The 25,353-nt window shown below is 38.9% G+C and overlaps 1 protein-coding gene across 1 annotated transcript in view; it reads right to left on the bottom strand.

Moving 5' to 3' along the window:
- Positions 1–25,353, bottom strand: part of CRYBG1 (crystallin beta-gamma domain containing 1) — a 232,260-nt gene that overhangs the window by 107,697 nt on the left and 99,210 nt on the right. The window contains exon 2 of the mRNA XM_027551299.1: positions 19,213–19,351. Within this exon, the coding sequence (XP_027407100.1) occupies positions 19,213–19,351 (139 nt within the window). The remainder of the gene's footprint in view (positions 1–19,212; positions 19,352–25,353) is intronic.

The following is a 25,353-nucleotide window of genomic DNA, read 5'->3' on the forward strand; positions in this document are numbered from 1 at the left end:
TGCTTTTTGCTCACAGGATTTACCAGAAACATTCTGGAAGGAGAGAGCAAGTTTCCTGTTCAACCCTGCTCACTGAAAGCCAACATAACCTTTGGACCTAAGAGATATCCTCAAAAAGCTTAGATCAAGTAACTTCTGCCTAAAGACTAGAAATCACAGGATGCATTTTCCTTCCACTTCCTCATGCCCATGTCCCCTCCTCCAGCCCCCAACCATGCCAAGCAGAGAGTAGCCTCCCATCATGAAGAAAACCACAAGGGTAGGGCCAAAATACTGCAAGAACAACACGTATTTGGGTCATTTCCATCTGACTGTGTTCAACAAAGTATATTGAAACTATAGTGCAGGAAACTCAAGTTCAAGAATTCCAGGACTCTTTATTAAGCCCAGACTCCAAGCCCACATTACTTGGAGTCTGGGCACAAATAACCCTTGCTTTTCCTTATGTGCCAAGCAGAGATAATGATACCAACTCAGGTGCTCGTGTATGAGCTAATTAATGATTACACTGGGTTAACTATAAAGAGGCTTCCTGGTACAGGCAGGTAGTATGTCCCTTTATGAGTGACACATGGTAATTATACCCTGTGAGAGCCCCGCAGAACCACGTCAATCACTGAGGAAGGCGATCTTAGTAGTCCCACCCTGTTTCTTTATGGCTACATACTTGTTTCTTGGTTTTCTATTTGAGATTCATCCTTTTCATGGTGTAGAATTATTTTATTAATATTTCTTGTTTAACTTCTTACCTATGGCCAGCTTTCAGTCACTTGGGAGCTTTGTGTTCACCAGGCTTCAGTTGAACAGACTGGATAAGAATGACTATACTAACACCTTGGGGACAAAGGGAAGCTCCCTGTCCCTGAGGAGACTTCAGACATGGCCTGGAAGCTGGAGTGCTGCACACGCACACACTCACACACACACACACCCCCCACGGCCCTCCCATCCCCAGCAGCACATGTGACAGCTTACTATCTCTATATGGGTAGACTCCATGGGCCTCCATGGGGCAGAGTTGCCAAAGCTGTTTGTTACAAAACTGGATCCTGATCAAAAATATTGACTTTCTGTTATGTAAGATAGCTGCAAGGAAAGATTTTTCCCCCCCTTTTAATGCCATTAATTGGGGCAGAGGATGGGAAGGTTGTGACACAAAGGAACAAAAGAGGTTTCAGATCTGACTGCCTAGGAGGAAACACTGTAGGGACAATCTCAACAGTTACAGAACAGTAGAAAAGAGAAGCAGTGTCCTGTACTTACAGTGTCAAATTGAAATTAGTAAGTCATAACAAGACCCTACTGTATAGCACAGGGAACTCTACTCAATGCTCTATGCTGACCTAATGAGAAGGAAATGCAAGAAAGAGCGGATATATGTATACGTATTGCTGTTTCACTTTGCTGAATGGTAGAAACTAATACAACACTGTAAAGCAACTATATTAAAATTTTTTTAAAGAAATTAATAAATCAAATAAGAAGACTGAACAAAGTGCTCAATATCTACTGTTAGGGAGCCATTAAAAAACTAAATGGCTAAGGAAGTTAACTTGAAAATAAAAGGTACAGTGAAACATTTAGTCATTCATTCAACAGACATTTATTGAGTACCTAGTGTGTGCCAGACATTGTCTCAGGAAGGTGGTCAGAAGAGCAAACAATAGGCAAAGGCCTCTGCCTCACAGAGTTTATACTGTAGGGGAGAAAGATAGAAAATAACAAGTAAACAAATAGGCAAAAAATATATAGCAGTATGTATTATGCAGATAAATCATCAAAGTTGAGGTGCCGATGACTGGCCCTTCTGCAGAGGTGACACTTGAGCTGTGAAGGACAAGAAGGCATCAGTCCTGTGGAGCCTGGGGGCAGTGAGTTTCAGGCCAGGCAAACAGGTAGGGTCCAGTTCTCAACACAGAAAAGACCTCAGCACAAGTACCTCCTCAGTGTGGCTGAGGTAGAGCAAGCAGGGTTGTGGGGGAGGGCGGGGAGTCTGAGCTGAGCAGGGGTAGGGACCAGTTCATGAAAGACCTGTAAACCTGTATAAAGAACTGAATTTTCTTGGAAGAAAAATATTTGCAAACAAAGCAACCGACAAGGGATCAATCTCCAAAATACACCAACAGCTCATGTAGCTCTATGCCAAAAAAATAAACAACCCAATCAAAAAAATGGATAGAAGACCTAAGTAGACATTCATTCAAAGAAGGCATTCAGATGGTCTAAAAGCACATGAAAATGCTCAACACCACTAATTATCAGGGAAACAAATCAAAATTACAGTGTGTTGTCACCTCACGCCAATCAGAATGACCATCATTAAGCAGTCCACAAACAACAAATGCTGTTGAGAATGTGGAGAAAGGGGAAACCCTCTACACTGTTGGCTGGGAGTGTAAATTGACCCAACCACTAGAGAGAACAGAATGGAGGTTCCTTAAAAACCTAAAATCAGAACTACCATATGATCCAGCAATCCCCACGGCTGGGCATATATCCAGAGAAAACCATAATCCAAAATGATACATGCAGTCCAATGTTCATTGCAGCACTATTTGGAATAGCCAAGACATGGGAACAACCTAAATGTCCATCAATAGAGGAATGGATAAAGATGTGATGCATATATACAATGGAATACTAATTTAAAAAGCCATAAAAAAGATACAATGCCATTTGCATCAAAACAGATGGACCTACAGATTATCACAGTAAGTAAAGTAGTCAGACAAACATCGTATAATAACACTCGTACGTGGACTCTAATTTTTAAAAATGATATAAGTGAACTTAGTTACGAAACAGAAACAGACTTACAGATATTGAAAATTTATGGTTACCAAAGGGGAAACATGGGGAGGGATAAATCAGGAACTTGGGATGAACACATGCACACTACTATATATAAGATAAATAACTATTAAGGACCTACTGTATAGCACAGGGAAACTTACTCAGCATTCTGTGATAACCCATATGAGAAAATTATCTGGAAAAGAATACATATATGTGTGTGTGTGTGTGTGTGTGTGTATATATAAAACTGAACAACCATACTCCAATAAAATTTATTATAAAAAGACCTGAGTTTTGTCTGTGTGATAGGAAGCCATTAGAGAGTTACAAGCAGAGAAGTACAATAGTAGGATGTGATTTATGCCTTGACAATATGACACTGCTGCTCTGTGCAGAAAGAATGGTGGGGGTAAGAGTACAAAAGAAGGGGGCAAAGAGACCAGTAAGGAGACAACTGCAGTGTGGCACTTATGCCCTTAGATAGCCCTGGGATAACCACTTGCTCACTGTTGGGAAGACCACTGACAACTGATCATTTTGTGTGCGTCACTTCACATATCACATCTACATGTCTGCCGGAACGTATAAGAGATCCTACTTTCTGGAAAATCATAGATCACACTGAAAAACAACGGAGCCACAGCCAAACAGTACTCTGTGCACATCTGGACTATAGATTTATGATGTTTTACTCATTCTGGCCCTTTTGACACCCTCGGTTTTCTGTTGACTTCCTACCATGCTTTCATCAGTGATTATGCCAAAACCACATAGTTCTCAATCATCTCAATTCTCCCCTAGACCCATTTTTTGGGGGGAGGGGGTGGTGGGTGGGTGGGTAGTGACTTTCTTTCTCCACAAAGAAAAGTGAAACTCCTCAGCAGGAATTCCTTCTTGTGTTAGTTTCACATTCTGATAGCCTGTGCCTAGTCTGTGTCTCCCTTCATCTCCGAAACTACGGTCCACTAGTGCTCAAGATCTGCCTCACGATAAGTTTTCACCTCCCCAGAGAGTCCCTCGTTCTGGAGCACTTCTACTCTAGTCCCCTCTCCTTTCTCTTTTCAGCTTCTACAACTGCCTTGGCCTATCTTAGCAAGCAAACTTTCCCTCTGGGCCGCTACCCCACTGACAGTCTCTCTTTAATCTTCCCCATCCATTCATTGCTGTCTTCAACCTGTAAATAAACCTCAAGGTCCTTTCCTAGCTGCCAGTGCCCATTCCCCTCTACTCCCATAATCTTCAAGAACTCTATGAATTCAGCCCTATCCTTCTTTTTGACAAATCCACTATCCCCTTCAACTTATTTATTGAATTCCCTATCTCAATTTTACTTTCTATTCTGTGAATGATAATATTTCTCCTTATTAAGTTTAATGATTCATTCTCTCATCATTTATTTGACTTTATAGATGACTCCTAGTTATGGATGATTCTGTCTTATCCCATCACTGGCATTCTTTCTTCAAACTTTTACTACTGGTCCACAATCCCTTATGCAAAGCCCACTGGGGCCAGAAGTATTTAAAAAGTAAGAATCTTCAGATTTTGGAAAGGTAATATGTGTGTGTACCATAATGGATTAATACTTCTGCAGCAAATATGTATGATAATTCACTTTAAATGGGATGCTGCTGTTAACTTGCTAAGTTATGTCTGACTCTTTGCGACCCCACGGACTGTAGTCCACCAGTCTCCTCTGTCCATGGAATTCTCCAGGCAAGAATACTGGAGTGGGTTGCCATTTCCTTCCTCAGGGAATCTTCCTGACCCAGGGATTGAACCCAAGTCTCCTGCTTGGCAGGCAGATTCTTTACCACTGAGCTACTAGAGAAGCTGTAAATGGGATAATTAAAAATAATAAACTGCCTCATAAGAGTTTAGCTTTGATTTTTCTGCCAAGTGAATTTGATGTCAATTCACTAAAAAAAAAAAAAAAAAAGAGAGAGAGAGAGAGAGAAGTGAGAAAGCAAAGTAAAACAACTGAAAATTTTCCATTCTCTGATGGTAGTCCAAACCTATTTCTCCATACTGTTTTATGATTCTGAAACTTTCTACCTGGTTTTCAAGTTACTACTTCAAAGATAACATTTTCTAAAAAACAAATCATTTTTCCTTGCAAGCCATCTTCCTTTCTAAAGAATTTCATTTGTCACCAAGGAATACCATTTTTCTAACCTCCAAAACTAAAAACCTTAAAAACTTTCATTCCACCCACTTTTTCTCCTACATGCAACCCATCATCAGATCTCTTGACTTCACCCATTCAACAGCCTCTAAGTTAATACAAGCCCATACTGGTTTTAAAGCCTCCTGGGCGGTTTCTGAGATTTCAGTCCCCATTTGTGTTCAGTTTTTTACTTCCCTCAACCCTGCCATTCTATCACACCAGGAATATCAATGCCTCTACTTCTGAAATATTACATTCATCATGAATGCTTCTTTGCTCAAGACTTTACAACAATTTCTCTGTATTTAAAAATTGGATACCACCACATACTTATTCCTGAAAAAAAATTCTACTTCCTAAGTTTTCTTTCTGTACCATTCTCTAACCAAATACATTCTACTTTGCTTAATTTATCATCTCATATGTTCAACTATCACCTTGATTCTAAGGCCTTTCCTAATTGTAAGACAGGACAACACTGCGTCAAATGTAATTGATATATTGGATCTTATTTTTTAATCTTAAATAAAATCAGTTTGTCATTTCTTTTAGGCTGGTTTTAGGGTAAGTTGTTGGTAATTTGTGGGACTGAATTAGTCAGTGTATTTCCAACAATTCCCTTTTCATTCCCTTCCATTTTCATTGAAAGGAGAAACTCCCAAGGTACCTCATTAACAAGCATGAAATGAATAAATAAATAGCACTTGTACCAAACATAAGGAACAAAGGATAAGCCACTGGCAGAATGCTAGCATTAAAACTGTGGGAGCACTAGGGACGTTTAATGAGCTTTGAATGAATGCTGAGTGCATCAGTATTTGAATCTCTTTCCTTATTTTGCATATTTTGACCTTTTCCCGCTTCTTTCCTTTCCTTCTGTAAGCTACCTGCTAATTCCGTCATTATTATTTATGCTGTGAAAATATGTGTTGTTCTATTTAGTACTTTAGATAGCTGTCAATCAATATTTACTCACAAACTTCATAATATTTGCTCTTTCAAATATTATTTTTAAAAAACATGAGGGTAGAGAAGACAACTCATTGCAATATCAGCTAACACCACAGAAAGTCAGAATATCAATTTACTCAACTATCACCACCCCCCACACACAATAACTCCAACCTGAATATCATTCTACTCAGTGACTTCATAAATGACCAGAAGGAAGTAATTAAGAATATCTTCACCAGATTTGTAGATAAAACTAGATATTCAAGGTTTCTATGCTCAGATAGATAGGAATGAATTTCAAAACAATTCATTAAATTTAAGAATGATTTTTTACGAATGAAAGAACATTTGGTAGGGGCAAGCAGCTTACTCAGATTTCAAAAGTAAATACAAGGTGTAATAGACAAGTTGGCTAAGCACAAACAGAACAGAAAAGATATATATGGGAAGGGCAGTGAACATTTAAACAAGTCAGTGAGAGCAATGAGATTAAATTTCTCTTAAAAGGCAATATGATAATAAATTAATACAAATGTTACATAAGATTACAGACATTAGAATTAGATGAACATTATCAGTAATCTAGTCCAGCTGTTTTCATGATTTTATCAACAGTAAAGCATTTTATTCTAAAGAAGTTATAGAGGAATTTAGTCATATAGAAAACAAACATATCAATAAGTCAGTATCTCTGAGTGAAGACAAGGCATGAAGCTTGCAAGCCTGAGTTCCTCTTCCATCCAGCTTTCCATCCATCCCTTTCTTGCTGTTGTAGCCTCCAGGGCACCTCAGAGGATCCCAAGAGCTCTACAGAGTACTGTCTCATCCAATTCTCATCTCCTAATTTACAAATTAAAAGCTGATGCCCAGCAAGGATAAATAACTCACCCAAGATAACACAGTTGGTCTAAAGCAGAGCTGAAATCAGAGTTCTGGTTTCTGGGCTAATAATTCTGTATTTATAATTCACTTTTCCAGTTATTGCAATTATGGGTTTTGAGTGTCTCGTATACCACAGAAGCAGCATGAGGTGTAAATAAAATGTGAATGGGAATACACTGCTGTAGAGTAGTGGAGAAGAGATATAATTTCTGAATAATAATATGAAGAAATCACTTGGGATATTATAAAACTCCATGAGAACATCAGAGACATCAGACAATACCAACTGAGAATTCAGGGAAATTTCACAAATGAGATAATATTTAACTTGAATTTTAAAGATGAATAGATATTGATCAGGCATAATTTTTTGTATTCACAGGTAGTTACTTACTAGATTACTTTAGCCAGTTTGGACTATTGCAGTTTTAAAATAAGACAGGAAATCAAAGAGGTTTCTTTTTAAAAGGTATTGATCATTGTTTTGTCATTTTGTAAAATACCTGAAAAAATTCAATATTTTGAATTAACATATACATTATGATGAAACTTCACTTAATTGGTAAACTCACAGAAGTTAATTATTGGAAGTATTTTGATAGTCTCTTTAGCTATTTTTGGAAAAAGCTTATGAGAGAACCCAAGGGCAAAGTCCTCTGCACTGGTTTGAGTATTATCACCAACAGACATCCCTGGTCCATTTACGCTCAGACAGTAAATCGTCTGCCTACAATGCAGGTGACCGGGTTCAGTCCCTGAGTCAGAAGATCCCCTGGAGAAGGAAATGGCAACCCACTCCAGTATTTTTGCCTGGAAAATCCCATGGACAGAGAAGCCTGGTGGGCTACAGTCCATGGGGTTGCAAAGAGTCATACACGACTGAGCAACTTCACTTTCTTTCTATTATCACCAACAGGGAGATGCTTTAAGTTGGGAGTTTTACAATTAATGACAGATCAGTCTCTACTTCCCTCATTTTCTAAACTGGTCAATCTTCATTTTAAGATACTATTAAAACAAAATCAACTAGTAAAAAATTTCCACATTATTTGGGGTTCTTGTTCAGATTATCTTGATGTGTTAACAGCACATTCAAGTTTCTAAGATCTACATTCAAAGTCAGCAGGAGATTAGGTGAGATGGCCCACTGTTCACTGAGATGACCGAGGTTGCCTTGGAGCGATTCTCTCAGGTTACAATTGTCATAATCACAGAGATCTCTCACAGTCACATGTTACCCAAAGGCTCTAAGCATTTAAGTTAGTGTTACCTTGTTGTCCTCAAGTCACAAGTTTTTGTTTTCCCCCATGTTCTTCTGAACACTTTTTCCATGTTGCTGGTTGAAAGTCATTAAAAATACCCCCTGGTAGCTGATAGTGAACCACTAATTAGCAAAGGACACAAATTGATACATTGTAAAATTTTGACCTCTCTATAGATGATGTTTGACTAAAGCTTCCAAAAAGCAAAGTCATTATGTACAATGGCAGAGAGATATCAAAGCTCTACCAAGAAGAAAAGACAGTAAAATCAATAATCATGGGACTAAGCACAGAATAATGAAAATATTAAGTCCCTTCTATTCAGACTTGAATATAAGAAATGGCGAAGAGATCCATCTGACCAATGTGGTCCGCAAAGCACTAACTTCAAAAATTTTATTCCGCCTTCATTTGCTGATTTAGCATTCAGATATTTTTCAAAAGTCTGAGTGCATGTGTGTGTGCAACACACAAGCATAAATATATGTATGTATATGTATATACACACAAACACATATTTATACATTTAAATCTGTTACCATTTCAATAGATTATGGGTTACACTCTAATCAGCATCCTGAGGAAAACAGCAGGTCAGAAGTACACACAGCTTGCTTTTCCTAAAGCACATTACAAAACTAGTCTGACGTACACATCCTATACATTCCATTCCAGTAGCTTCAAAGTTTTCCTGGGCAAAACAAAGCAGATGTATAATGTTACAGGTGGAGAAGGGGGGGATGAATAAGCATCAAAGGCAAGCTCAAGCTTGTGGGTGCTGGCTACCCTACATGTTACAAAGTAGCACAGAAAATCTACTGGAACAACACACTGGCTTTTACAAACAGGGACTGGAAATAGTGACCACTGGGTTTAAGACCTCGAGTCACCTCTCAATTTTAAGAGCATCTCTTGTCAAATTAGGTACACAAAAAGCAGTTCTGAGCTGTTGATCCAGACTCTTAAAATATTCCACTGCTCAAAACACCTTTATATGATTTAATATCTGATTCAATTATGAACTTGGTAAACTGCAAACAAGCTCAGCACAAACGAAAGTGGTTTTTGAGAGAATGTGAAGCAGCATGGTTCTCTTACAGTGTAAGGAGTTCTAAAAAGTTTAAGGCAGGGAGGACTGTCTCAGAGAACAGTGTGCAGCAGGAGCTACCCTCACTGGCATTGCCCTTCTGAGTAAAGCTTTAACCGACTGCAAAACAAACCAAAAAAAATTGTTTAACACTAAGAAAAAAGTATCTGAGTATATGAATAAATAGTGCTCAAGATACTTTCAAATATTTAAGATGAAAATGGCATTAACCTTGTGAAACAGTAACACATTCTCATTCACTATCATGTAACCCATGCTCAATTGTTGTTAAAGAGACATTGGACAAATCAATGATTCAGAAGGATTCCCTCAGCAAGGACTTACCTCAAGATCCCTGGCATAGTACCTGTTTCTAGAATTTTCACATCTATTCCGGGAGTCAGGGTGTCTATTCCGAGGGTCCACACTCCTGCTGCGATTGTTGGCACACCCATCGCACCTGCCACAGCCACACCCACAGCAGGTTCGACCCCCCATCGAGGTTCTGGATCGGACCAGTCTTCAGTGTCTCCTCAGGACAGAAGTAGTAATTGCAGAAGAAGTGGGGTGTCTGGAGTTACATAAGCAACCAGATATGGTTCCAATTGGCCCAAATGTCATTGAGCGTAGCCAGAGGGCTTTGTTCTTGACTAAAGAATGGATCCCCAATGAGGGATTTCTGATCAAAACAAATGCTCTATGATTAGAATATTCAAAAGAAGACAAAGCACCACATTTTCATCTCTACAGCCAAAATGATGTATGATCCTCTCCTGATGTCTTCAGGAAAACAAATGAGCATCACTGGCTAGCCACTCCTCCTTATTATGGGAATGATGTCACAAGAGCTTTAAGTTTTGCTTGCACTACATTAGCTGGTAGGAATTCTGTTTGAAATTTAAGGATGTCAGAGAACAATAACCATAATTACTACTTACAGAGAGCTCTGTATATGCCCTGGGCTTTATAATCATTAACGATTTCCTTACAAGACAGGCATGCTGGTCAGGATGATTATCAGCCAGGGATTCCTGACAGAACTAGAAACGGAATCCAGAAGGACTTTAAATGTTCAGTCCTTGGTAGTTTGAATCTAAGACTGTTGTAAATATTTTAAATTGTAAGTTCAAGAAATTCATTTGAACAAAGGGACTGAAAGACACGCAGGAGTAGAATTAGAGTGAATGAGAGGGGAAAACGTCTCAGTGACTCTTCTGAGGCTGTCATTTAGTTCCACTGCATGAATGACCAGAAAGGATAATTTCAGGAGCCCCACTCCTGTTCCCATCTCCTCCGATACTCATTCTCTAGGAAGAGCAGGGAAGCATTTTGGTTTCTCACAACTTAACAGTTTCTCCTACACAGAACTCCCAACCCTAAAAACAAACAGCAAATTTAAACCCTAATTGGATAACCAAACACAAAATTATTTTTAAAAAAGAACACAAAAGGTTAAAATGTTCCCTGTAAAAACAATTTTTATCCATTTTGAATATCAATGATTATCACTTTGTCACAGTATCATAAGCAAGATAAACCCAACACATAAATGAGCAGAAGAACGTGAAATGAGCAGAAAACACAAAAAGATAATTCAATGAAGAAATGCAAATGGCCAATAAATGTAAAAAAAAAAGTTTAACCTCTTTCTTAATTGAAGAACTACAAGTATAAACAATGAGATATCAACAGAATGGCAAAATGAAAAAGATCAATTACATTACATCAATTACATTTATAAAGTGGTAGAAAAACAGGCACATTCATTCACTTTGGCTGGGAGCTTAGGCTGATAAAACCTTTTTATGGGTCATTTGACAATATCTTTAACATCTAAAAATAAGTGTGCTTTTGATTTAGTAGTTTCACTTCTAGAGAATTTATCCCATAGAAATATTGATCAAAAAACCCCATAGAGATGGAAATATGTAAAAAATTTTCTAAAAAGTGCAGATAACTTTAGTGTTCATAAATATTGGTTAACTAGAGAATAATAGAGTCATTGTAATAGACATATGGAATACTACCATATTCCATACTACATATGGAACACTAACCATTCAAAAGAGGCAAATGCACAGATACTGACTTGAAAAGGTCATCACAAAGACTGCTTAGTAAAAAGAAACTAATTAGAGAACTGCATGCAGTATAGCTATGACAAACCTAGAGAGCATATTAAAAAGCAGAGACATTAGTTTGGCAACAAAGGTCCGTCTAGTCAAAGCTATGGTTTTTCCGGTAGTCATGTATGAATGTGAGAGTTGGACTATAAAGAAAGCTGAGCACCGAAGAACTGATGCTTTGAACTGTGGTGCTGGAGAAGACTCTTGAGAGTCCCTTGGACTGTAAGGAGATCCAACCAGTCAAACCTAAAGGAAATCAACCCTGAATATTCACTGGAAGCACTGATGCTAAAACTGAAGCTCCAATACTTTGGCCACCTGATGTGTAGAACTGACTCACTGGAAAAGACTCTGATGATGGGAAAGATTGAAGGCAGGAGGAGAAGGGAAGGACAGAGGATGAGATGGTTGGATGGCATCACCGACTCAATGGACATGGGTTTGAGCAAGCTCTGGGAGATGGTGAAGGACAGGGAAGCCTGGCGTGCTGCAGTCCTTGGGGTTGCAGAGTTGGACACGACTGAATGAATGAACAACAACAATGCAGTATATGATCCCTTCTGGTGGAAAAAGCACAAATAAACTAACTCTATATCTATAAATGCATAACAAAAAGCTCTGAGAGGATATACACCAAACTAGCTACTTCCAAGTGTAATGGGAGAATTTGTCTTTATTTTGTATGTTTCATACTGTTTGAACTTTTTTGCAATAAACAAATATTTAGAAGAAAAATAATGAATATATTACCAAGCTTTAAAACAAAACAAAACAAAAAAAACCTGACTAGAGACAAAGCTTTATAGGTTACAGGGAAATGGACTGGCTAATATATACTAATATGTTTATTTATACATATGTAAATAAACAGCACCCATAGTTATTACCTCAAAGGAAGACAACACATGTACTTGGTGTATAAAAACAATAACAAAAAATCACTCATTGATTTCCTGTTACCTCCTCGTGACTATGATACATTTAAATGCACAGTATCACAGATAGCTATATACAGGCTGGATTTTCCCAGAGCTAGCTATACACAGGCAATCAGTCTTTTTCTTGTAAGATCAGATATTTAGGTTTTAAGAGAAAAAGAACTGGTATACCATGTCCTACTTTGCCAACAAAGGTCCGTCTAGTCAAGGCTATGGTTTTTCCTGTGGTCATGTATGGATGTGAGAGTTGGACTGTGAAGAAGGCTGAGCGCCGAAGAATTGATGCTTTTGAACTGTGGTGTTGGAGAAGACTCTTGAGAGTCCCTTGGACTGCAAGGAGATCCAACCAGTCCATTCTGAAGGAGATCAGCCCTGGGATTTCTTTGGAGGGAATGATGCTGAAGCTGAAACTCCAGTACTTTGGCCACCTCATGCGAAGAGCTGACTCATTGGAAAAGACTCTGATGCTGGGAGGGATTGGGGGCAGGAGGAGAAGGGGATGCCAGAGGATGAGATGGCTGCATGGCATCATTGACTCGATGGACTTGAGTCTGAGTGAACTCCGGGAGTTGGTGATGGACAGGGAGGCCTGGCGTGCTGCGATTCATGGGGTCACAAAGAGTCAGACACGACTGAGCGACTGAACTGACTGACTGACTGACCATGTCCTGCTTTTGTATCACCGTTCCTAGGATACTAAAGCAACATTCTCCAGCTTACAGAAGACCCCACATGTGAAATTTCTTATGCAGAAAAGGCAGCTCTTGCTATATCCAATAATACCAAGCTTTTTCAGGGAAACAATGTTCCCTATGCCACCATGATCCACTTTGATCTCTGCAACCCCCCAGCCTAAGTGCTGGAGAAGGAAGGTGGAGTCATGCTCTGGAAACAGTCACATTGCCTTTCTGCTGCCCACACGTGGCTTGCCTACATATATATACACATTTGGTGGGCTTTCTTCTCTACCTTGAAAGCATAAATAAAAATTCAACCAAACTAGAGCTGAAATGCTGCACATTTGCAACAGCATTGTTTTCTACTACCTTTTATTATGAACCAATGGTATTTCATTCATGCAAAATTTATAGATAATGTTCCAGCCATACAGATGCAGTCTGACCCTGAGGCCCTCCTAGTCCGGTAAGGAAAGAGATTTGAAAATCAATATGGTAAGTGCTGAGTTCGTGATACATCCATGGTAAATGAACGTGTTTTCCAGGGCAGTGATCACAAAGAAAGAGGTGTTTGAGCAGGATCTTAAAGGATGAGTAGAATTTTGCAAGTAGACAAGTACAAAGACTTTCTAGGCATGGGAAAGATTATAGGCGAAGGCAGTAGAACGGTGCAATAAGAAACTTAGGAACAACCTGACATCCCCTTGGGCAATGCAGTCAGGATTGGTACTGTTTACAGCAAATCAGAGAATCATAAAAAATCACACATGCATTCCTAAACCGTTTCAGTGTACCTTTAATCACATATTTTGAATTTTGAACCATTTGAAAGTATTGCCTATTCAAAATTTTTTGCAGATGAAGGGATGAATAGGTATGACCTTTAATCACAATTTAACTTAAATCATATCTATTCATTCCTCCATCATCAAAAAATTTTGAATAGGCAATACTTTCAAATGGTTCAAAATTCAAAATATGAGAAACAACACAGTAGGACGTCTGTCTCCCACCTGCATCCCATCTGTTCTTTCCCCCTGCCTCTATTAAGTAATTATCACTAGTTTTTCATATATCCTTTTATAATTTCTTAATGCATCTACAATGATATATATGTATATTCCAATTCCCCTTTTACACAAAATGTAACATACTGTACACATCGCTCTCTATGTTGAATTTTTTTTTTTGCTACCAGTATATATATATATATATATGTATTTTTGGCCACATGGCATGCAGTATTTTAGTTCCCCAACCAGGGATCAAACCTGTACCCCTGCACTGGATGTGTTGAGTCTTAACCATTGGGCCTCCAGGGAAGTCCTTCCTAACACTATATTTAGCCTTTTAGGATAGTACTTACAGAGCACAGGAAGAATTCTGCATGCAGCCAGTACGGACAGGGTCCCGGGGTGGGGTGGGTAAAATGACATCAAGATCTGACAGACGATATAAGCAGAGATCTGGGACAAGGTAATTCTAAGACCCAGCAATCTCTAATCACACATGCAGGTAAGATGAAGTGCCACCAGGAGTGTCAAATGCAGTTTTGGAAGGGATAGATGATACTCATAAGTCCTTCAAGGAAGTCATTATTGGGAAGGACTTAGTAAGTAAATACCTCATTCTCAGGACTAGCATTAGGGAGTTGGAACTCAGGATTTCAAAGGTCTTACATCTTGCAAGATAACTTCAGAAGGGCTCTGGGTGGGATTAGTAACCTGGGTGATCAAAGCCAAAGTGTAGGAGCCAAGTGACCAATGTAAGTGCACTGTGTCCCAGGCCAGCCCAATAGTGGAGAAGACCCAACACTGGGTGCCAGGGGATTGGGCTGGGTGGACAAGTCTGAGCCCTCTTAAAGTGGGAAAGTGAAAGTCGCTCAGTGGTGTCAGACTCTTTGCAACCCCATGGACTATACAGTCCATGGAATTCTCCAGGCCAGAAGACTGGAGTGGGTAGCCTTTCCCTTCTCCAGGGGATATTCCCAACCCAGGGATTGAACCCAGGTCTCCTTCATTGCAGGTGGATTCTTTACCAGCTGAGCCTCAAGGGAAGCCCAAGAACACTGGAGTGGGTAGCTTATCCCTTCTCCAGCGGATCTTCCTGACCCAGGAATCGAACCAGGGTCTCCTACATTGTGGGAGGCCTCTTAAGTAATTCATATTTTGAACTTGGTCCAGCCTAAGAAATGAGTTAAATCTGGGGATTGGCCATCGAGAGGAAAATTGGTTGGCCATGTAGAACAGCTAGGGAGAGAGAGAAAAAGGAGAAATGATGGGGTTGGAAAGAGAAATGGGACCTTGCCTCTCCGTGTGGTCAGCTACCTGAGGAACATGGTAAATGAACATATTAGGAAATGTTCTGTCCTCTTTACTACCTGAACAAATGCTTGTTGAACTGAATTGTTATCCGTATTGACTAAACTAGAATAATCAGGCTGGAAGCTGGAAAACACTCCACCTTGACAATTATAAGATTAACTGGGTGATGAAAAAGCTGTCAAAAGTGATGGTGGTAGAAACACCTCTGAGATACTTGAGACTAAAGCAGATATCTGTCTGTTTTGGATGATTTGGGAGCATCCCAATCGCAAGAGTGAGATGAAAGATTCACAGAAGTCTCCTGAATGATGGCTCAGAGAAGCATAGACAAGAATCAAAATCTGTACATATGACTACTAGAGGAGCAGCCCTGATTTGGCAAAATTCCTTCTGTTCTATAGATTATAGTTACTTTGGCTTGAGGGTGCAGGGCTTACTTTTTCTTTTAAAAAGTACGTACGCACACACTATACACATGCATACACACAGGATAGGGGAAATAGAAACTTTATCCAAGTTCAGAATAAAAATACCCAAATGGTTAAAAAAAAACAGCTTTTTCCCCTTAATCAAACAATTGCTGTACCTGTTTATTCCCTTTAACTTGCTTAAGTTTGGCTCCAGAATGATTGAAAATGTGACAATTCTACTACAGAATTAAAGTAGTAGAATGTAGTAGAATTAAGACATTTTCATTTACAAATGAACTAAGTAGTAAATATAAAAAGTATAAAAATACAGCAAAAAGATATATTAATATACACGGTTAAGCCTTTCTTACATGCAAAGAAAGAATTATTCAATATGATTATCATAAATGGTATATGTTTTCACTTAATGATACCACTTTTTTATGCTTTTTTCTCTCATATGAAAAGTCTGTTAAAAATATAAATATTTTACATAAACATCTTCTACTCTAAAGCTGACTAAAGGTTTTATGTAGCTGTTTAAAGGAAAAAATTGTTTTGTGTAAATAAATAAGATCCTTGGTGATTTTTCTCATATAAGATTTAAATTCTAGTAATATTCTGCTTTGATTTGTGGTTGTGCTCTTTTACCTAGGAAATGGCAACCCAGTCCAGTATTCTTGCCTGGAAAATTCCATGGACAGAGGAACCTGGTAGGCTACAGTCCATGGGGTTGCAAAGAGTTGGACATGACTGAGGACCCACAAGCCCTTTTTCCTAGTTGATGTATATACTTGTTTGAGAGGCAATATTATCTTAGTATTTAAAAATCCGTTTCCATTTATACAAGCATGTAGAACAAATGTCTTCTTTCAATTGGAGGATTCAATACAATATTGTCAGCTCTAAAGAATGTCTAAGGAATTTAAACATGTTAAATAAGTAAACAAACACAATAACATAGAGTGTGCGGAACACATAAAGAGAATGAATAAACCTTAATTGTTTGGGGGAAGACACATGGCTTAACTTCAGTGCAAATAAAAAGCTGAAACATTTGTCTGAATAAACAGATATAACTTAGAGAGCTAGATCAACTCAGGGATCTTAAGAAGAACTGATGGCCTTCTGCCTGGGAAAGATACCAAGGGTGATGCTGATACAATTGCCTAGTAAATCTGCTGAATCCTGTAGGAAATGCCCAGGCTCGTTTCAGAGTGTAGACTAAGAAGAATCCTTTGAAAGGTATGGGAGGCACCCTGGCACTAATAGTAGGTATGAATTACCCAGAATCTACGTGGAGCTAATTTCTGTTTCTCAGTAATACTGGTCAGACTGGTGGTATGGAGCTGTCCTACACTTCTGAAAATGGTCTAGTTACACATCTCAGCTATGATCTCAAGAGACATAAAATTGAAAACACCATCAGTAGGCAAGAGAGCACTATGCCTCGTCTTTTCTTCCAGTCCTTATAGAATATGCAGATGAGAAAGATCCAGAGTCAGACCCATGAGGGATGATGGAGGGGGAGAGAGAGGGAGAGGGAGAGACAACCGGCAGATCCAGAAGTGGACCTGGAAGCCTGTTCTTCCTGTTGTGGGCATTTGACCATCGCTGAGCAGGATGGTGTGGTGCAGGTAGAGCATGCAGGCAGTGCCTGGCTGACCCCATTTCAGGCGGCACGTGGAGACACTGTAGCCAGAACGACGCTTTGCCTATGCTCTCCCTTCTTCGAGTTCCTGCCTGTCTTCTATCTGCCCTGGCTCCCTTCCCACACTGGGTGCCCAGTTCATCCATTTCTGGTCCCAGGCGTCTGCCTTTCCCAGTGTTCTGCCTGGCCTCCTTCTCCCTGCCAGCCCTCCTTGACTTCATCCTGGGAGAGCAAGCAAGGGTAGAGAGAGCATATCTAGACAGGGTGAGAGTATCGTGAAGAAGACACGGCTACTGTTGAACTGTAGACCAAGGGAGGGAGTACCACAGACCCTTCACAGTCATCGCTCTCAGGGAAGTTACTTTTGGCCCAATTTTACATGCTGCTACCAACTGTTTCCTGGACTTCAGTAAATATCATGAGATACTTAATGACATGACACTTGCAGAATTATAATTATTAAGGGACAAATATAGAAAAGAACTCAAAACTCATGGCCAGTGACTGGATTTATCAGGTTTTGTTTCCAGTTACAAACTGTTTCTTATAAAGAAGAACAAAATGTAAAACCAATTTGAAAGTACATATAAATTATAGTAAGCCTGGTTATTTAATTTTTTAAGTTAAATTTGATTTTTTCATTTCACCATTTTTTAAACTTAATTTTATACTTCTGGTACTCATTGATAAATTATGCTATTTTGAGTTAGAAAGAATTTTCTGTTGAATTTCCCTACCCACTTTTATTTTCTAATAAACTGTAAAATATGAACTTATGATATCATCATGTCTTTTTTTTCTTACTGCTTTCCATCACCAAGGGTATTTTTAAATTTTTTTCATTATGGTAAAATACACATACATACAATTTACTATCTTAACCGTTTTAAATATACAGCTCAGCAGTCCTAAATACATTTAATCCTAAATACATCAGTAGTCCTAAATACATTCACAGTGTTGTATATCCAATCTCCAAATTTTTCATCTTGCACTAAGTAATTGTTTCACTTTTAATATACTGCATTACTAAAACAAACTCCTTTGGGGAGGGGATTTCTTTCATGACGAACCATCTTTCATTGCTAACCCTCAGTGATCTTCTAAGAAGTTGTAACAAGAACTGTATTATACAGCCTTCAAAGTCTGGCAGCTAAACCAGCTCTCACACTGTGAGTCAAGACTTTATTTTATCTTGCTGCTTGCAGGCAAGTGCACAAGCCATGTCCTTTCATGGGTAAAAGGATGCAGTTTAATAAGAATATACTTTTATCTCCTACTTTTAAAGCAATATAGTTAAGTTAGAACTTAACTTTTAAAGCAAAATAAAGTTTCTTTTAAAGAAACACAATTAAAAGCTTCTCTTAAAGCAATATAGTTTAGAACTTCCTATGCAAACATCTAGATATTAAGATGTAACTCCTGATAGAATGGTAACAACTCTAAATGCCTTACAGTAGGAAGGAAATGTAAGTAAATAAAATGCTTTTTATGGGAAAGAATCACTGTTTCCAAATATTGATGTAATTTTACTTTGTATATCTTTGAGTTAAAGGTATATAAAGGGGAAAAGGCAGCAAAAGGCACCCATGACAACCAGGCAGAACTTCTGAAGGCAGCAAAGAGCAAAGATTCAAACTCATCTTTTGATCCTGATTTATTATCACGGTGCTTTGATATGTAATGACCTTTTAACCATCTGCTGCTGCTAAGTCGCTTCAGTCGTTTCAGACTCTGTGCGATCCCATAGATGGCAGCCCACTAGGCTCCCCCATCCCTGAGATTCTCCAGGCAAGAATACTGGAGTGGGTTGCCATTTCCTTCTCCAATGCATCTACGATCTTTTTAACTATGTTTTTCAACCAGACAGGTGATATTTTACTTTAATTCAGTAAAGTGTTTAGTCCTAGGAGTCAAATACTGGAAATGAAGCATTACCTTTTTAAAGATTCCAGACTCTGTAGGTAAAGCACCAGGCATCTCACAGGTGGTGTGAAAGAACTGGGACTCCCCGCAGTGCAGTGTAAATTCTTCATACTCTCCAGCCACATGTGCTCCATCCACTACCTCCAAAGCTCTGCAAAGAGTGGAAACAACAACCTCTCAAGAATGCTAAAAACACAAGAAGCTAAACGCACTTCCCTCTGTATATTTCCAATCAGTCAAAATAATGAATCATTCTTCAAAATCTACACAGAATTGTAGACAACTTGGTATTCTCATAGTACATTTATAAATAAACTTTGATAACTTCCCTATGCGGCTAATAGAATTCTTTTAAATCCTGTGCAGAAAACAAATTGGAGACACAGTAAGTAAGTAAATTGTGAGATGGCTAGACGATTTTGATATGAAAGCAATACAAATTCATTTTATACTTGCTTGGTTGCTCTGCTGTCATTGCTCTTAAGGAAAAAAAAAAAAGCATTTGTATATTTTTTGAACACTGGAAATAAAGTGAAAACCAATTCCTCTCAGTTAGGGGAAGAATCTAGGCTATTCCAGGCAAAGGAATCTGTTCCCAGGATTATAATATTTATTAGATTTAAAAGGAATGGAAACCAATAAAGGCAGTGTTTTAGCAGACACTGGTGGTTGCCTAACCTCAAACCATTCATTTCCTTAACCAAACCCAAAGCCTAACTGTCACACCACCAACATACATTTTCTTTGCTAACAACCCTGATTTGTTCAGATAGCTATTTTCCATGTGCTTCAGAGGAAGTTGCTTCCTGCCCTGGTAGTCAGTCATGATTGGTCTAATCTTAAAGTCCCCTCACCAGTAACTGACTAAGACATAAGCCCACACCTATCTCTCTAGCTGATACCATCACATTGATTTAGGTCTCCCTGATCCTTAAAGTCTTTGTGTTTACTTAAGTAGTCGCTCAGTCATGTCCGACTCTATGCAACCCCATGGACTGTAGCCTACCAGGCTCCTCCGTTCACGCGATTTCCCAGTGTTTGTACTTCACCTTATATCTGATGCAATTCTGGCCACTAGATGTGAGGGACATCTGTTGAAGGAATCATGAGAAGGTCTTTCTCTTAAAAGACAGTTTACAGAAAGTAATAGTTGTTCCCTGCAGGCCAGTATCATGCCTGTATGTGATGAATGTGACAGCCATCCTGGGATCAGGAGTGGCATTAGCCTTTGGAGAAGAGATGGAGAAGAAAGCAGGGCAGAAATGTGAGAGCAATTTGCATCTTCAAGTACTTTGTTGAGTAGCTGAATTAACCAATCCTAGACCTGCCCTAGCTCCAAAGTTCTTATTACGTTGCATATAAAAGTCCCATTCTTTAAGCCTTTTTGAGTCGAATGTTCTCTGTTACCTGCAGTTGAGCATCATAACTGATACAAGGGTTGATGTATTTCTTAAGCATATACTGAGACTGAGAAGAAGATCCTGGACCAGGAGAAGGAGGCTCATGAAGAGAACTAAAAATTAAAGTCTTTAATATTTCACAGAAGAAATAAAAGCCTTTGCGGAATTTCTATCAATACAATGAACCAAGGATAAAAAGTAGGGCAAAGCACTAAAACTCTAAGAGATGAGGAGGCACAAATCAATGGGGTAATGTCAACAAGGAAGAAATGTATGGGAGTGATTTTAAGAAATCCATCTTGTTCCTCTTTATTTTAGAAAACATTATTCTTTGTGTTACAGAAAATGTGAAGGTATTTCAACAGCAACAATTTTTTTGTCTTTCCTCTCAATTTTGTTTAAAAGTAATTTTTGTACAGAGTAAATACAATTCAATCAATATTGAAGGGAACTGAAATAAAAAGTAATTTCTTTAGCTCATTGATATTTCTCTCTGCATAAGTAACCATTCTGAACAGTTTCCTTCCTGCAATGTTCACGCCATATATAAGGACTTAAAAAAAAAAATTTCTACCCTCTGAAAGTAGGTGCTGAAGTTCACCTTAGAGGAAAATCTCTCCTTAGGAATTACAGATGGCATTTATAAAGGGATAGAAAAATACACCTAGCTTCAAAGAATTACATAACATTTGAAAAGTATCTTATGATTGAGAAGATGTTAAAGACTTACCACAGATGTATGTTTGTATCACGATTTATTTTTATTAACTGGACACTGACCCTAAATCACAGCCCTTGTGCTGCTTCTGCTCACAAATAAGCCAAGAAGAGCAGCAAGCAAGTGAAGACCACTAGGACTGTAACAAAGAAAATCAAATCTAACCCCAAACTGGATCTGTTTCTTTTACTTTAACTTTTGTCTTCTGTTGTCTTTGTTCTCAGTTGTGTCCGACTCTTCGTGACACTGTGGACTGTAGCCTGCCAGGCTCCTCTGTCCATGGGATTTTCCAGGCAAGAATACTAGAATGGGTTGCCATTTCCTTCTCTACTGTTTTTGCTACAGTTAATCACTAAAAGGAGATTGCCTATAGCTTCAAGTATATGTGATGGTCCATATCTTGGAATCGTGCCCCCTAAACCTGAGCTGTACCCTCATTTAGCTCACAGGAAACATCCTCACCAAGGCCCACCTATAAACGACTGCCAGAATGAAGCAATTAACACACCTCTTCCAGAGTCTGGAAATATTTCCTGGTTGGAACCAAGAAATATTTGCAACAACTACTACCTTTTTAAACTTTACCTCCTCACCCCCTACTCTTTGTTTTATAAAAGAAACTAGCATCCAAACCCAGGCAAGATGGCTCTCTGGGACACAGATATCTTCTCTGCCTACTGGCTTTCCAAATAAAGTCGCTATTTCTGCCCCAACCACTGGTCTCTCAATTTATTGGCCTGTTTGTTGTGCAAGTAGTACGAGCTCAGACTTGGTAACAAGACTTGAAAATGGATTCCAACCACTGAAGTTTTATGAATTGTAAAAGTAAAAAGAAAAGTATAGAAAGTCTACCACTTTTAAGGCTTTTTCTTTTTGAAGCGAAAAATACGTGCCCATTGAATGAATCTAGAGATGAAGTGATAGACTAGAACTACATGTGCTTCCTAAGCTGTGTATTGTTGGAGGTGGGCAGAGATCCAAAATGGAGCTCTCTCTTCCTGCTAGATACTTCTGTATTGTGTGATTAAAAGCTAGCAAGGGTGCTCTTTTTATGTATTTTTCTTGTGATCCAACCCCTGCCTGTAGTATAGGATTCTTTTGCCTGCAAGTAATAGAAATTTCAACTCACAGAAGCCTAATCAAACACAAATATAAATCACTGACTATAAAGCAGGAGAGGTGGACTGAGTTCGTTTAATCAGTTTATTCCATTGCTGTTGAATTGAGTGGCTGCTACAGTTCTGGTCATCATGTATAGATACATGATAATTCCAGGTGATGAAAGATGATCTCTTCCTGCATATCTCTCCCAGAAGTAAGGAAGTCTTCTCTAGAAACCACCTAGCAGACTTCTCTGCATATCTCATGTCTACAGCAAAACCATTGCAGGACCTACCCCCAGAGGCTGGGGCCAGAGGGACATCACTGCGCACAGGGTGGGCACCGGAACAAGCTGGGCTCTATCAGGAAGGGGGCAGGGGAGGAAGTGGACACGGATGTCAGTGTGTGTCACTTCACCTCCCTGTCTAACAACATGTCCCCCACGCTTGTTACACTGTCGGTAGATGTAGAGTTGAGACATATTCATGGTTAAATTCGAGTTACCAAAGCAGAAATATTCATGATTCTGGCCTCACTGCATGTTGAACCCAGGCAGTTTGCTTGCTTTCCTGGCTTGGAGATAAACTAACAAGACTTAGCCTGCTCTCCAAGAGTCAATCTATATGCTTGGGGTCATGATCTCAGGAGGCAGATTTAGCTTCTCCGTGGCCTGAGGAAAGGGATGACCCTCATATGTAGTCCAGGCAAGGTCCTTGCTTCACTCATAATTCCCAAGCCATTAACTGCAGAGAGTTGTGCTACAGCAAGTGACTTCTGACCTCCCTTGGAGGGGAGGAGTTTGAGGCGTTGGCTGAATTTCGTTTCTTCTAAACCAAGATCCAAGCATGGATGCTGACCACGTGGTCACAGGCATCATTAATTCGAAGTTGGCTCCAGGACTCAGTTGGGAGGTAAAGAAAGGCCACAGGGTGCGTGGGCTCAGAGGGTTTTGCAAGCTGAGTTCCGCTTTAGGAGCTTCTCACCCCAGACGCATTTTCTAGTTCCTCTCTAGTGTCAGGCACAGAATTTCTACTCCCAGCAAACGTATTACACAAGTTTGTCTCCTGAAACGCAACCTTCATGAAACATTACACAGACAAAAAATACCTAGAATCATGCTGAAGGGGGCCCTGGGCCCTAAGTAATTTAAATAATATCTAGCTCTCATGCTTTCAGCTAGCATTTTTATATCTCCTTTCATGTATCATACAAAGTAAAGGTAAGGAAACCCACTCCAAACCCTCAGGACATTAAGATCTAGTAGACATAGGGGCTCATCATGTGGACAAAATATTTTAATCATTAATAACAGTTACAGACAAAGCCAAACATAGATAAGACCCCCTTGTTGTTGTTGTCCAGTCATTAAGTCATGTCCGACTCTTTGTCACCCCATGAACTGCAGCACGCCAGGCTTCCTTGTCCTTCACTATCTCAGGGAGTTTGCTCAAACTCATGTCCATTGAGTCAGTGATGCCCTTCAATCATCTCATCCTCTGTTGCCCCTTTCTCCTCTTGCCCTCAAACTTTCCCAGCATCAGGGTCTTTTCCAATGAGTTGACTCAAGTTCCCCTAGCTTAAAAGGAAATCTTAACAAGTGTTTGCAACCAGAAAGACCAATTGAAAAGTTCATTTTTCCTTTCCAAAGGATATATTTTCAGTTTAACTCCTGATGAGTAGGCTGCAGGTGGTTGTAAGAAAGGCTAAGTATGGCCTCCTGGTGAGAAATCTAAGACTTATAAATGGAAGTAGAGCTTCCTTTCTGAATAATCACCACTGGTCTCTTATTAAGCACATTATTTCTGGGGTTAAAAAACAAAACAAAATAAAATCCCCCTCCCCACCCCAAATTGCCATACTGGTCTGGAGTTTTATCAGAGGAAAATCTACTAACTGGCTAATTTGCAATCTGCACTTTCTTTTTTTTAGTACAGGTATTATCCTGCCAGAGTGAAGGGAGTTTTGGTGTTAAGTACTTTATTTTACTCAGACTCATAAACAAGTGGAATACTGGCCCACTTATTCCATTATTTTCTGTTCCTTTTTTATTTGGTTTGCTTTTAAATGCCATATTGCCTTTGGAGCTTTTTTTCCTTAATATATATATTTTATTGGAGTAAAGTTGACTTATAATGTTTCAGGTGCACAGCAAGGTGATTCAGTTACACATCACATATACTATTTTTAAAATTATTTCCATTACAGGTTATTACAAGATACTGAATATAGTTCCCTGTGCTATACAGTAAACCTTTGTTGCTTGTTGCATATCTAGTTTTTAAATTAGAAATCTAGCATTCTATTCATATCAAGTCAAACAAGTGAAATCAAATGTCATAAATTTTTTAGTTAGGAAAAAATTCATAAGTTTTCTAAAATATATATGTATAATATATATTATACATATTATTTATATATATGAATACAAAAACTTTTCTACTATGCTTCTCCTTGGAGATTAAGTTGGTAGAAAATTAATAATAATACGATTATTTGCCCTTTCCCAAGTTAAAAGTTATTTATGGTTATTTCCAGGCAAATACAAGCTTTGTGAGGCTTGAGGAGAATATAATTTTGGGGCCCTCTTGAAAAAGAAAACAAAGTATCTTACTTTTTCAAAATATATAGCACTAGGGCCCCATGTGCTCCAGTTGTCCATGAAACTTTAGCTTTTGTTTCCTATGAATCCACCTCAGGTTTTCCTGATCGGGTCGGCTCCATCAAGCTGCTCCTTGAGCATTTTAATATATGTAGCCCAACATAAAGCACATTATGAGTTTCTCTATCTAATAATTCATTATCTCTAATGGTTCAGAGATAATGTACATGTAAAACAAATGAGGCACAAAACTAAAGTTTTCTAGGGTATGAATGTGAGAACTGGACCATAAAGACGGCTGGGCAATGAAGAATTGATTACTTTAGAACTATGGT

This window comes from Bos indicus x Bos taurus, chromosome 9, assembly GCF_003369695.1.
Source record: "Bos indicus x Bos taurus breed Angus x Brahman F1 hybrid chromosome 9, Bos_hybrid_MaternalHap_v2.0, whole genome shotgun sequence".
In the NCBI taxonomy this organism is placed as follows: domain Eukaryota; kingdom Metazoa; phylum Chordata; class Mammalia; order Artiodactyla; family Bovidae; genus Bos; species Bos indicus x Bos taurus.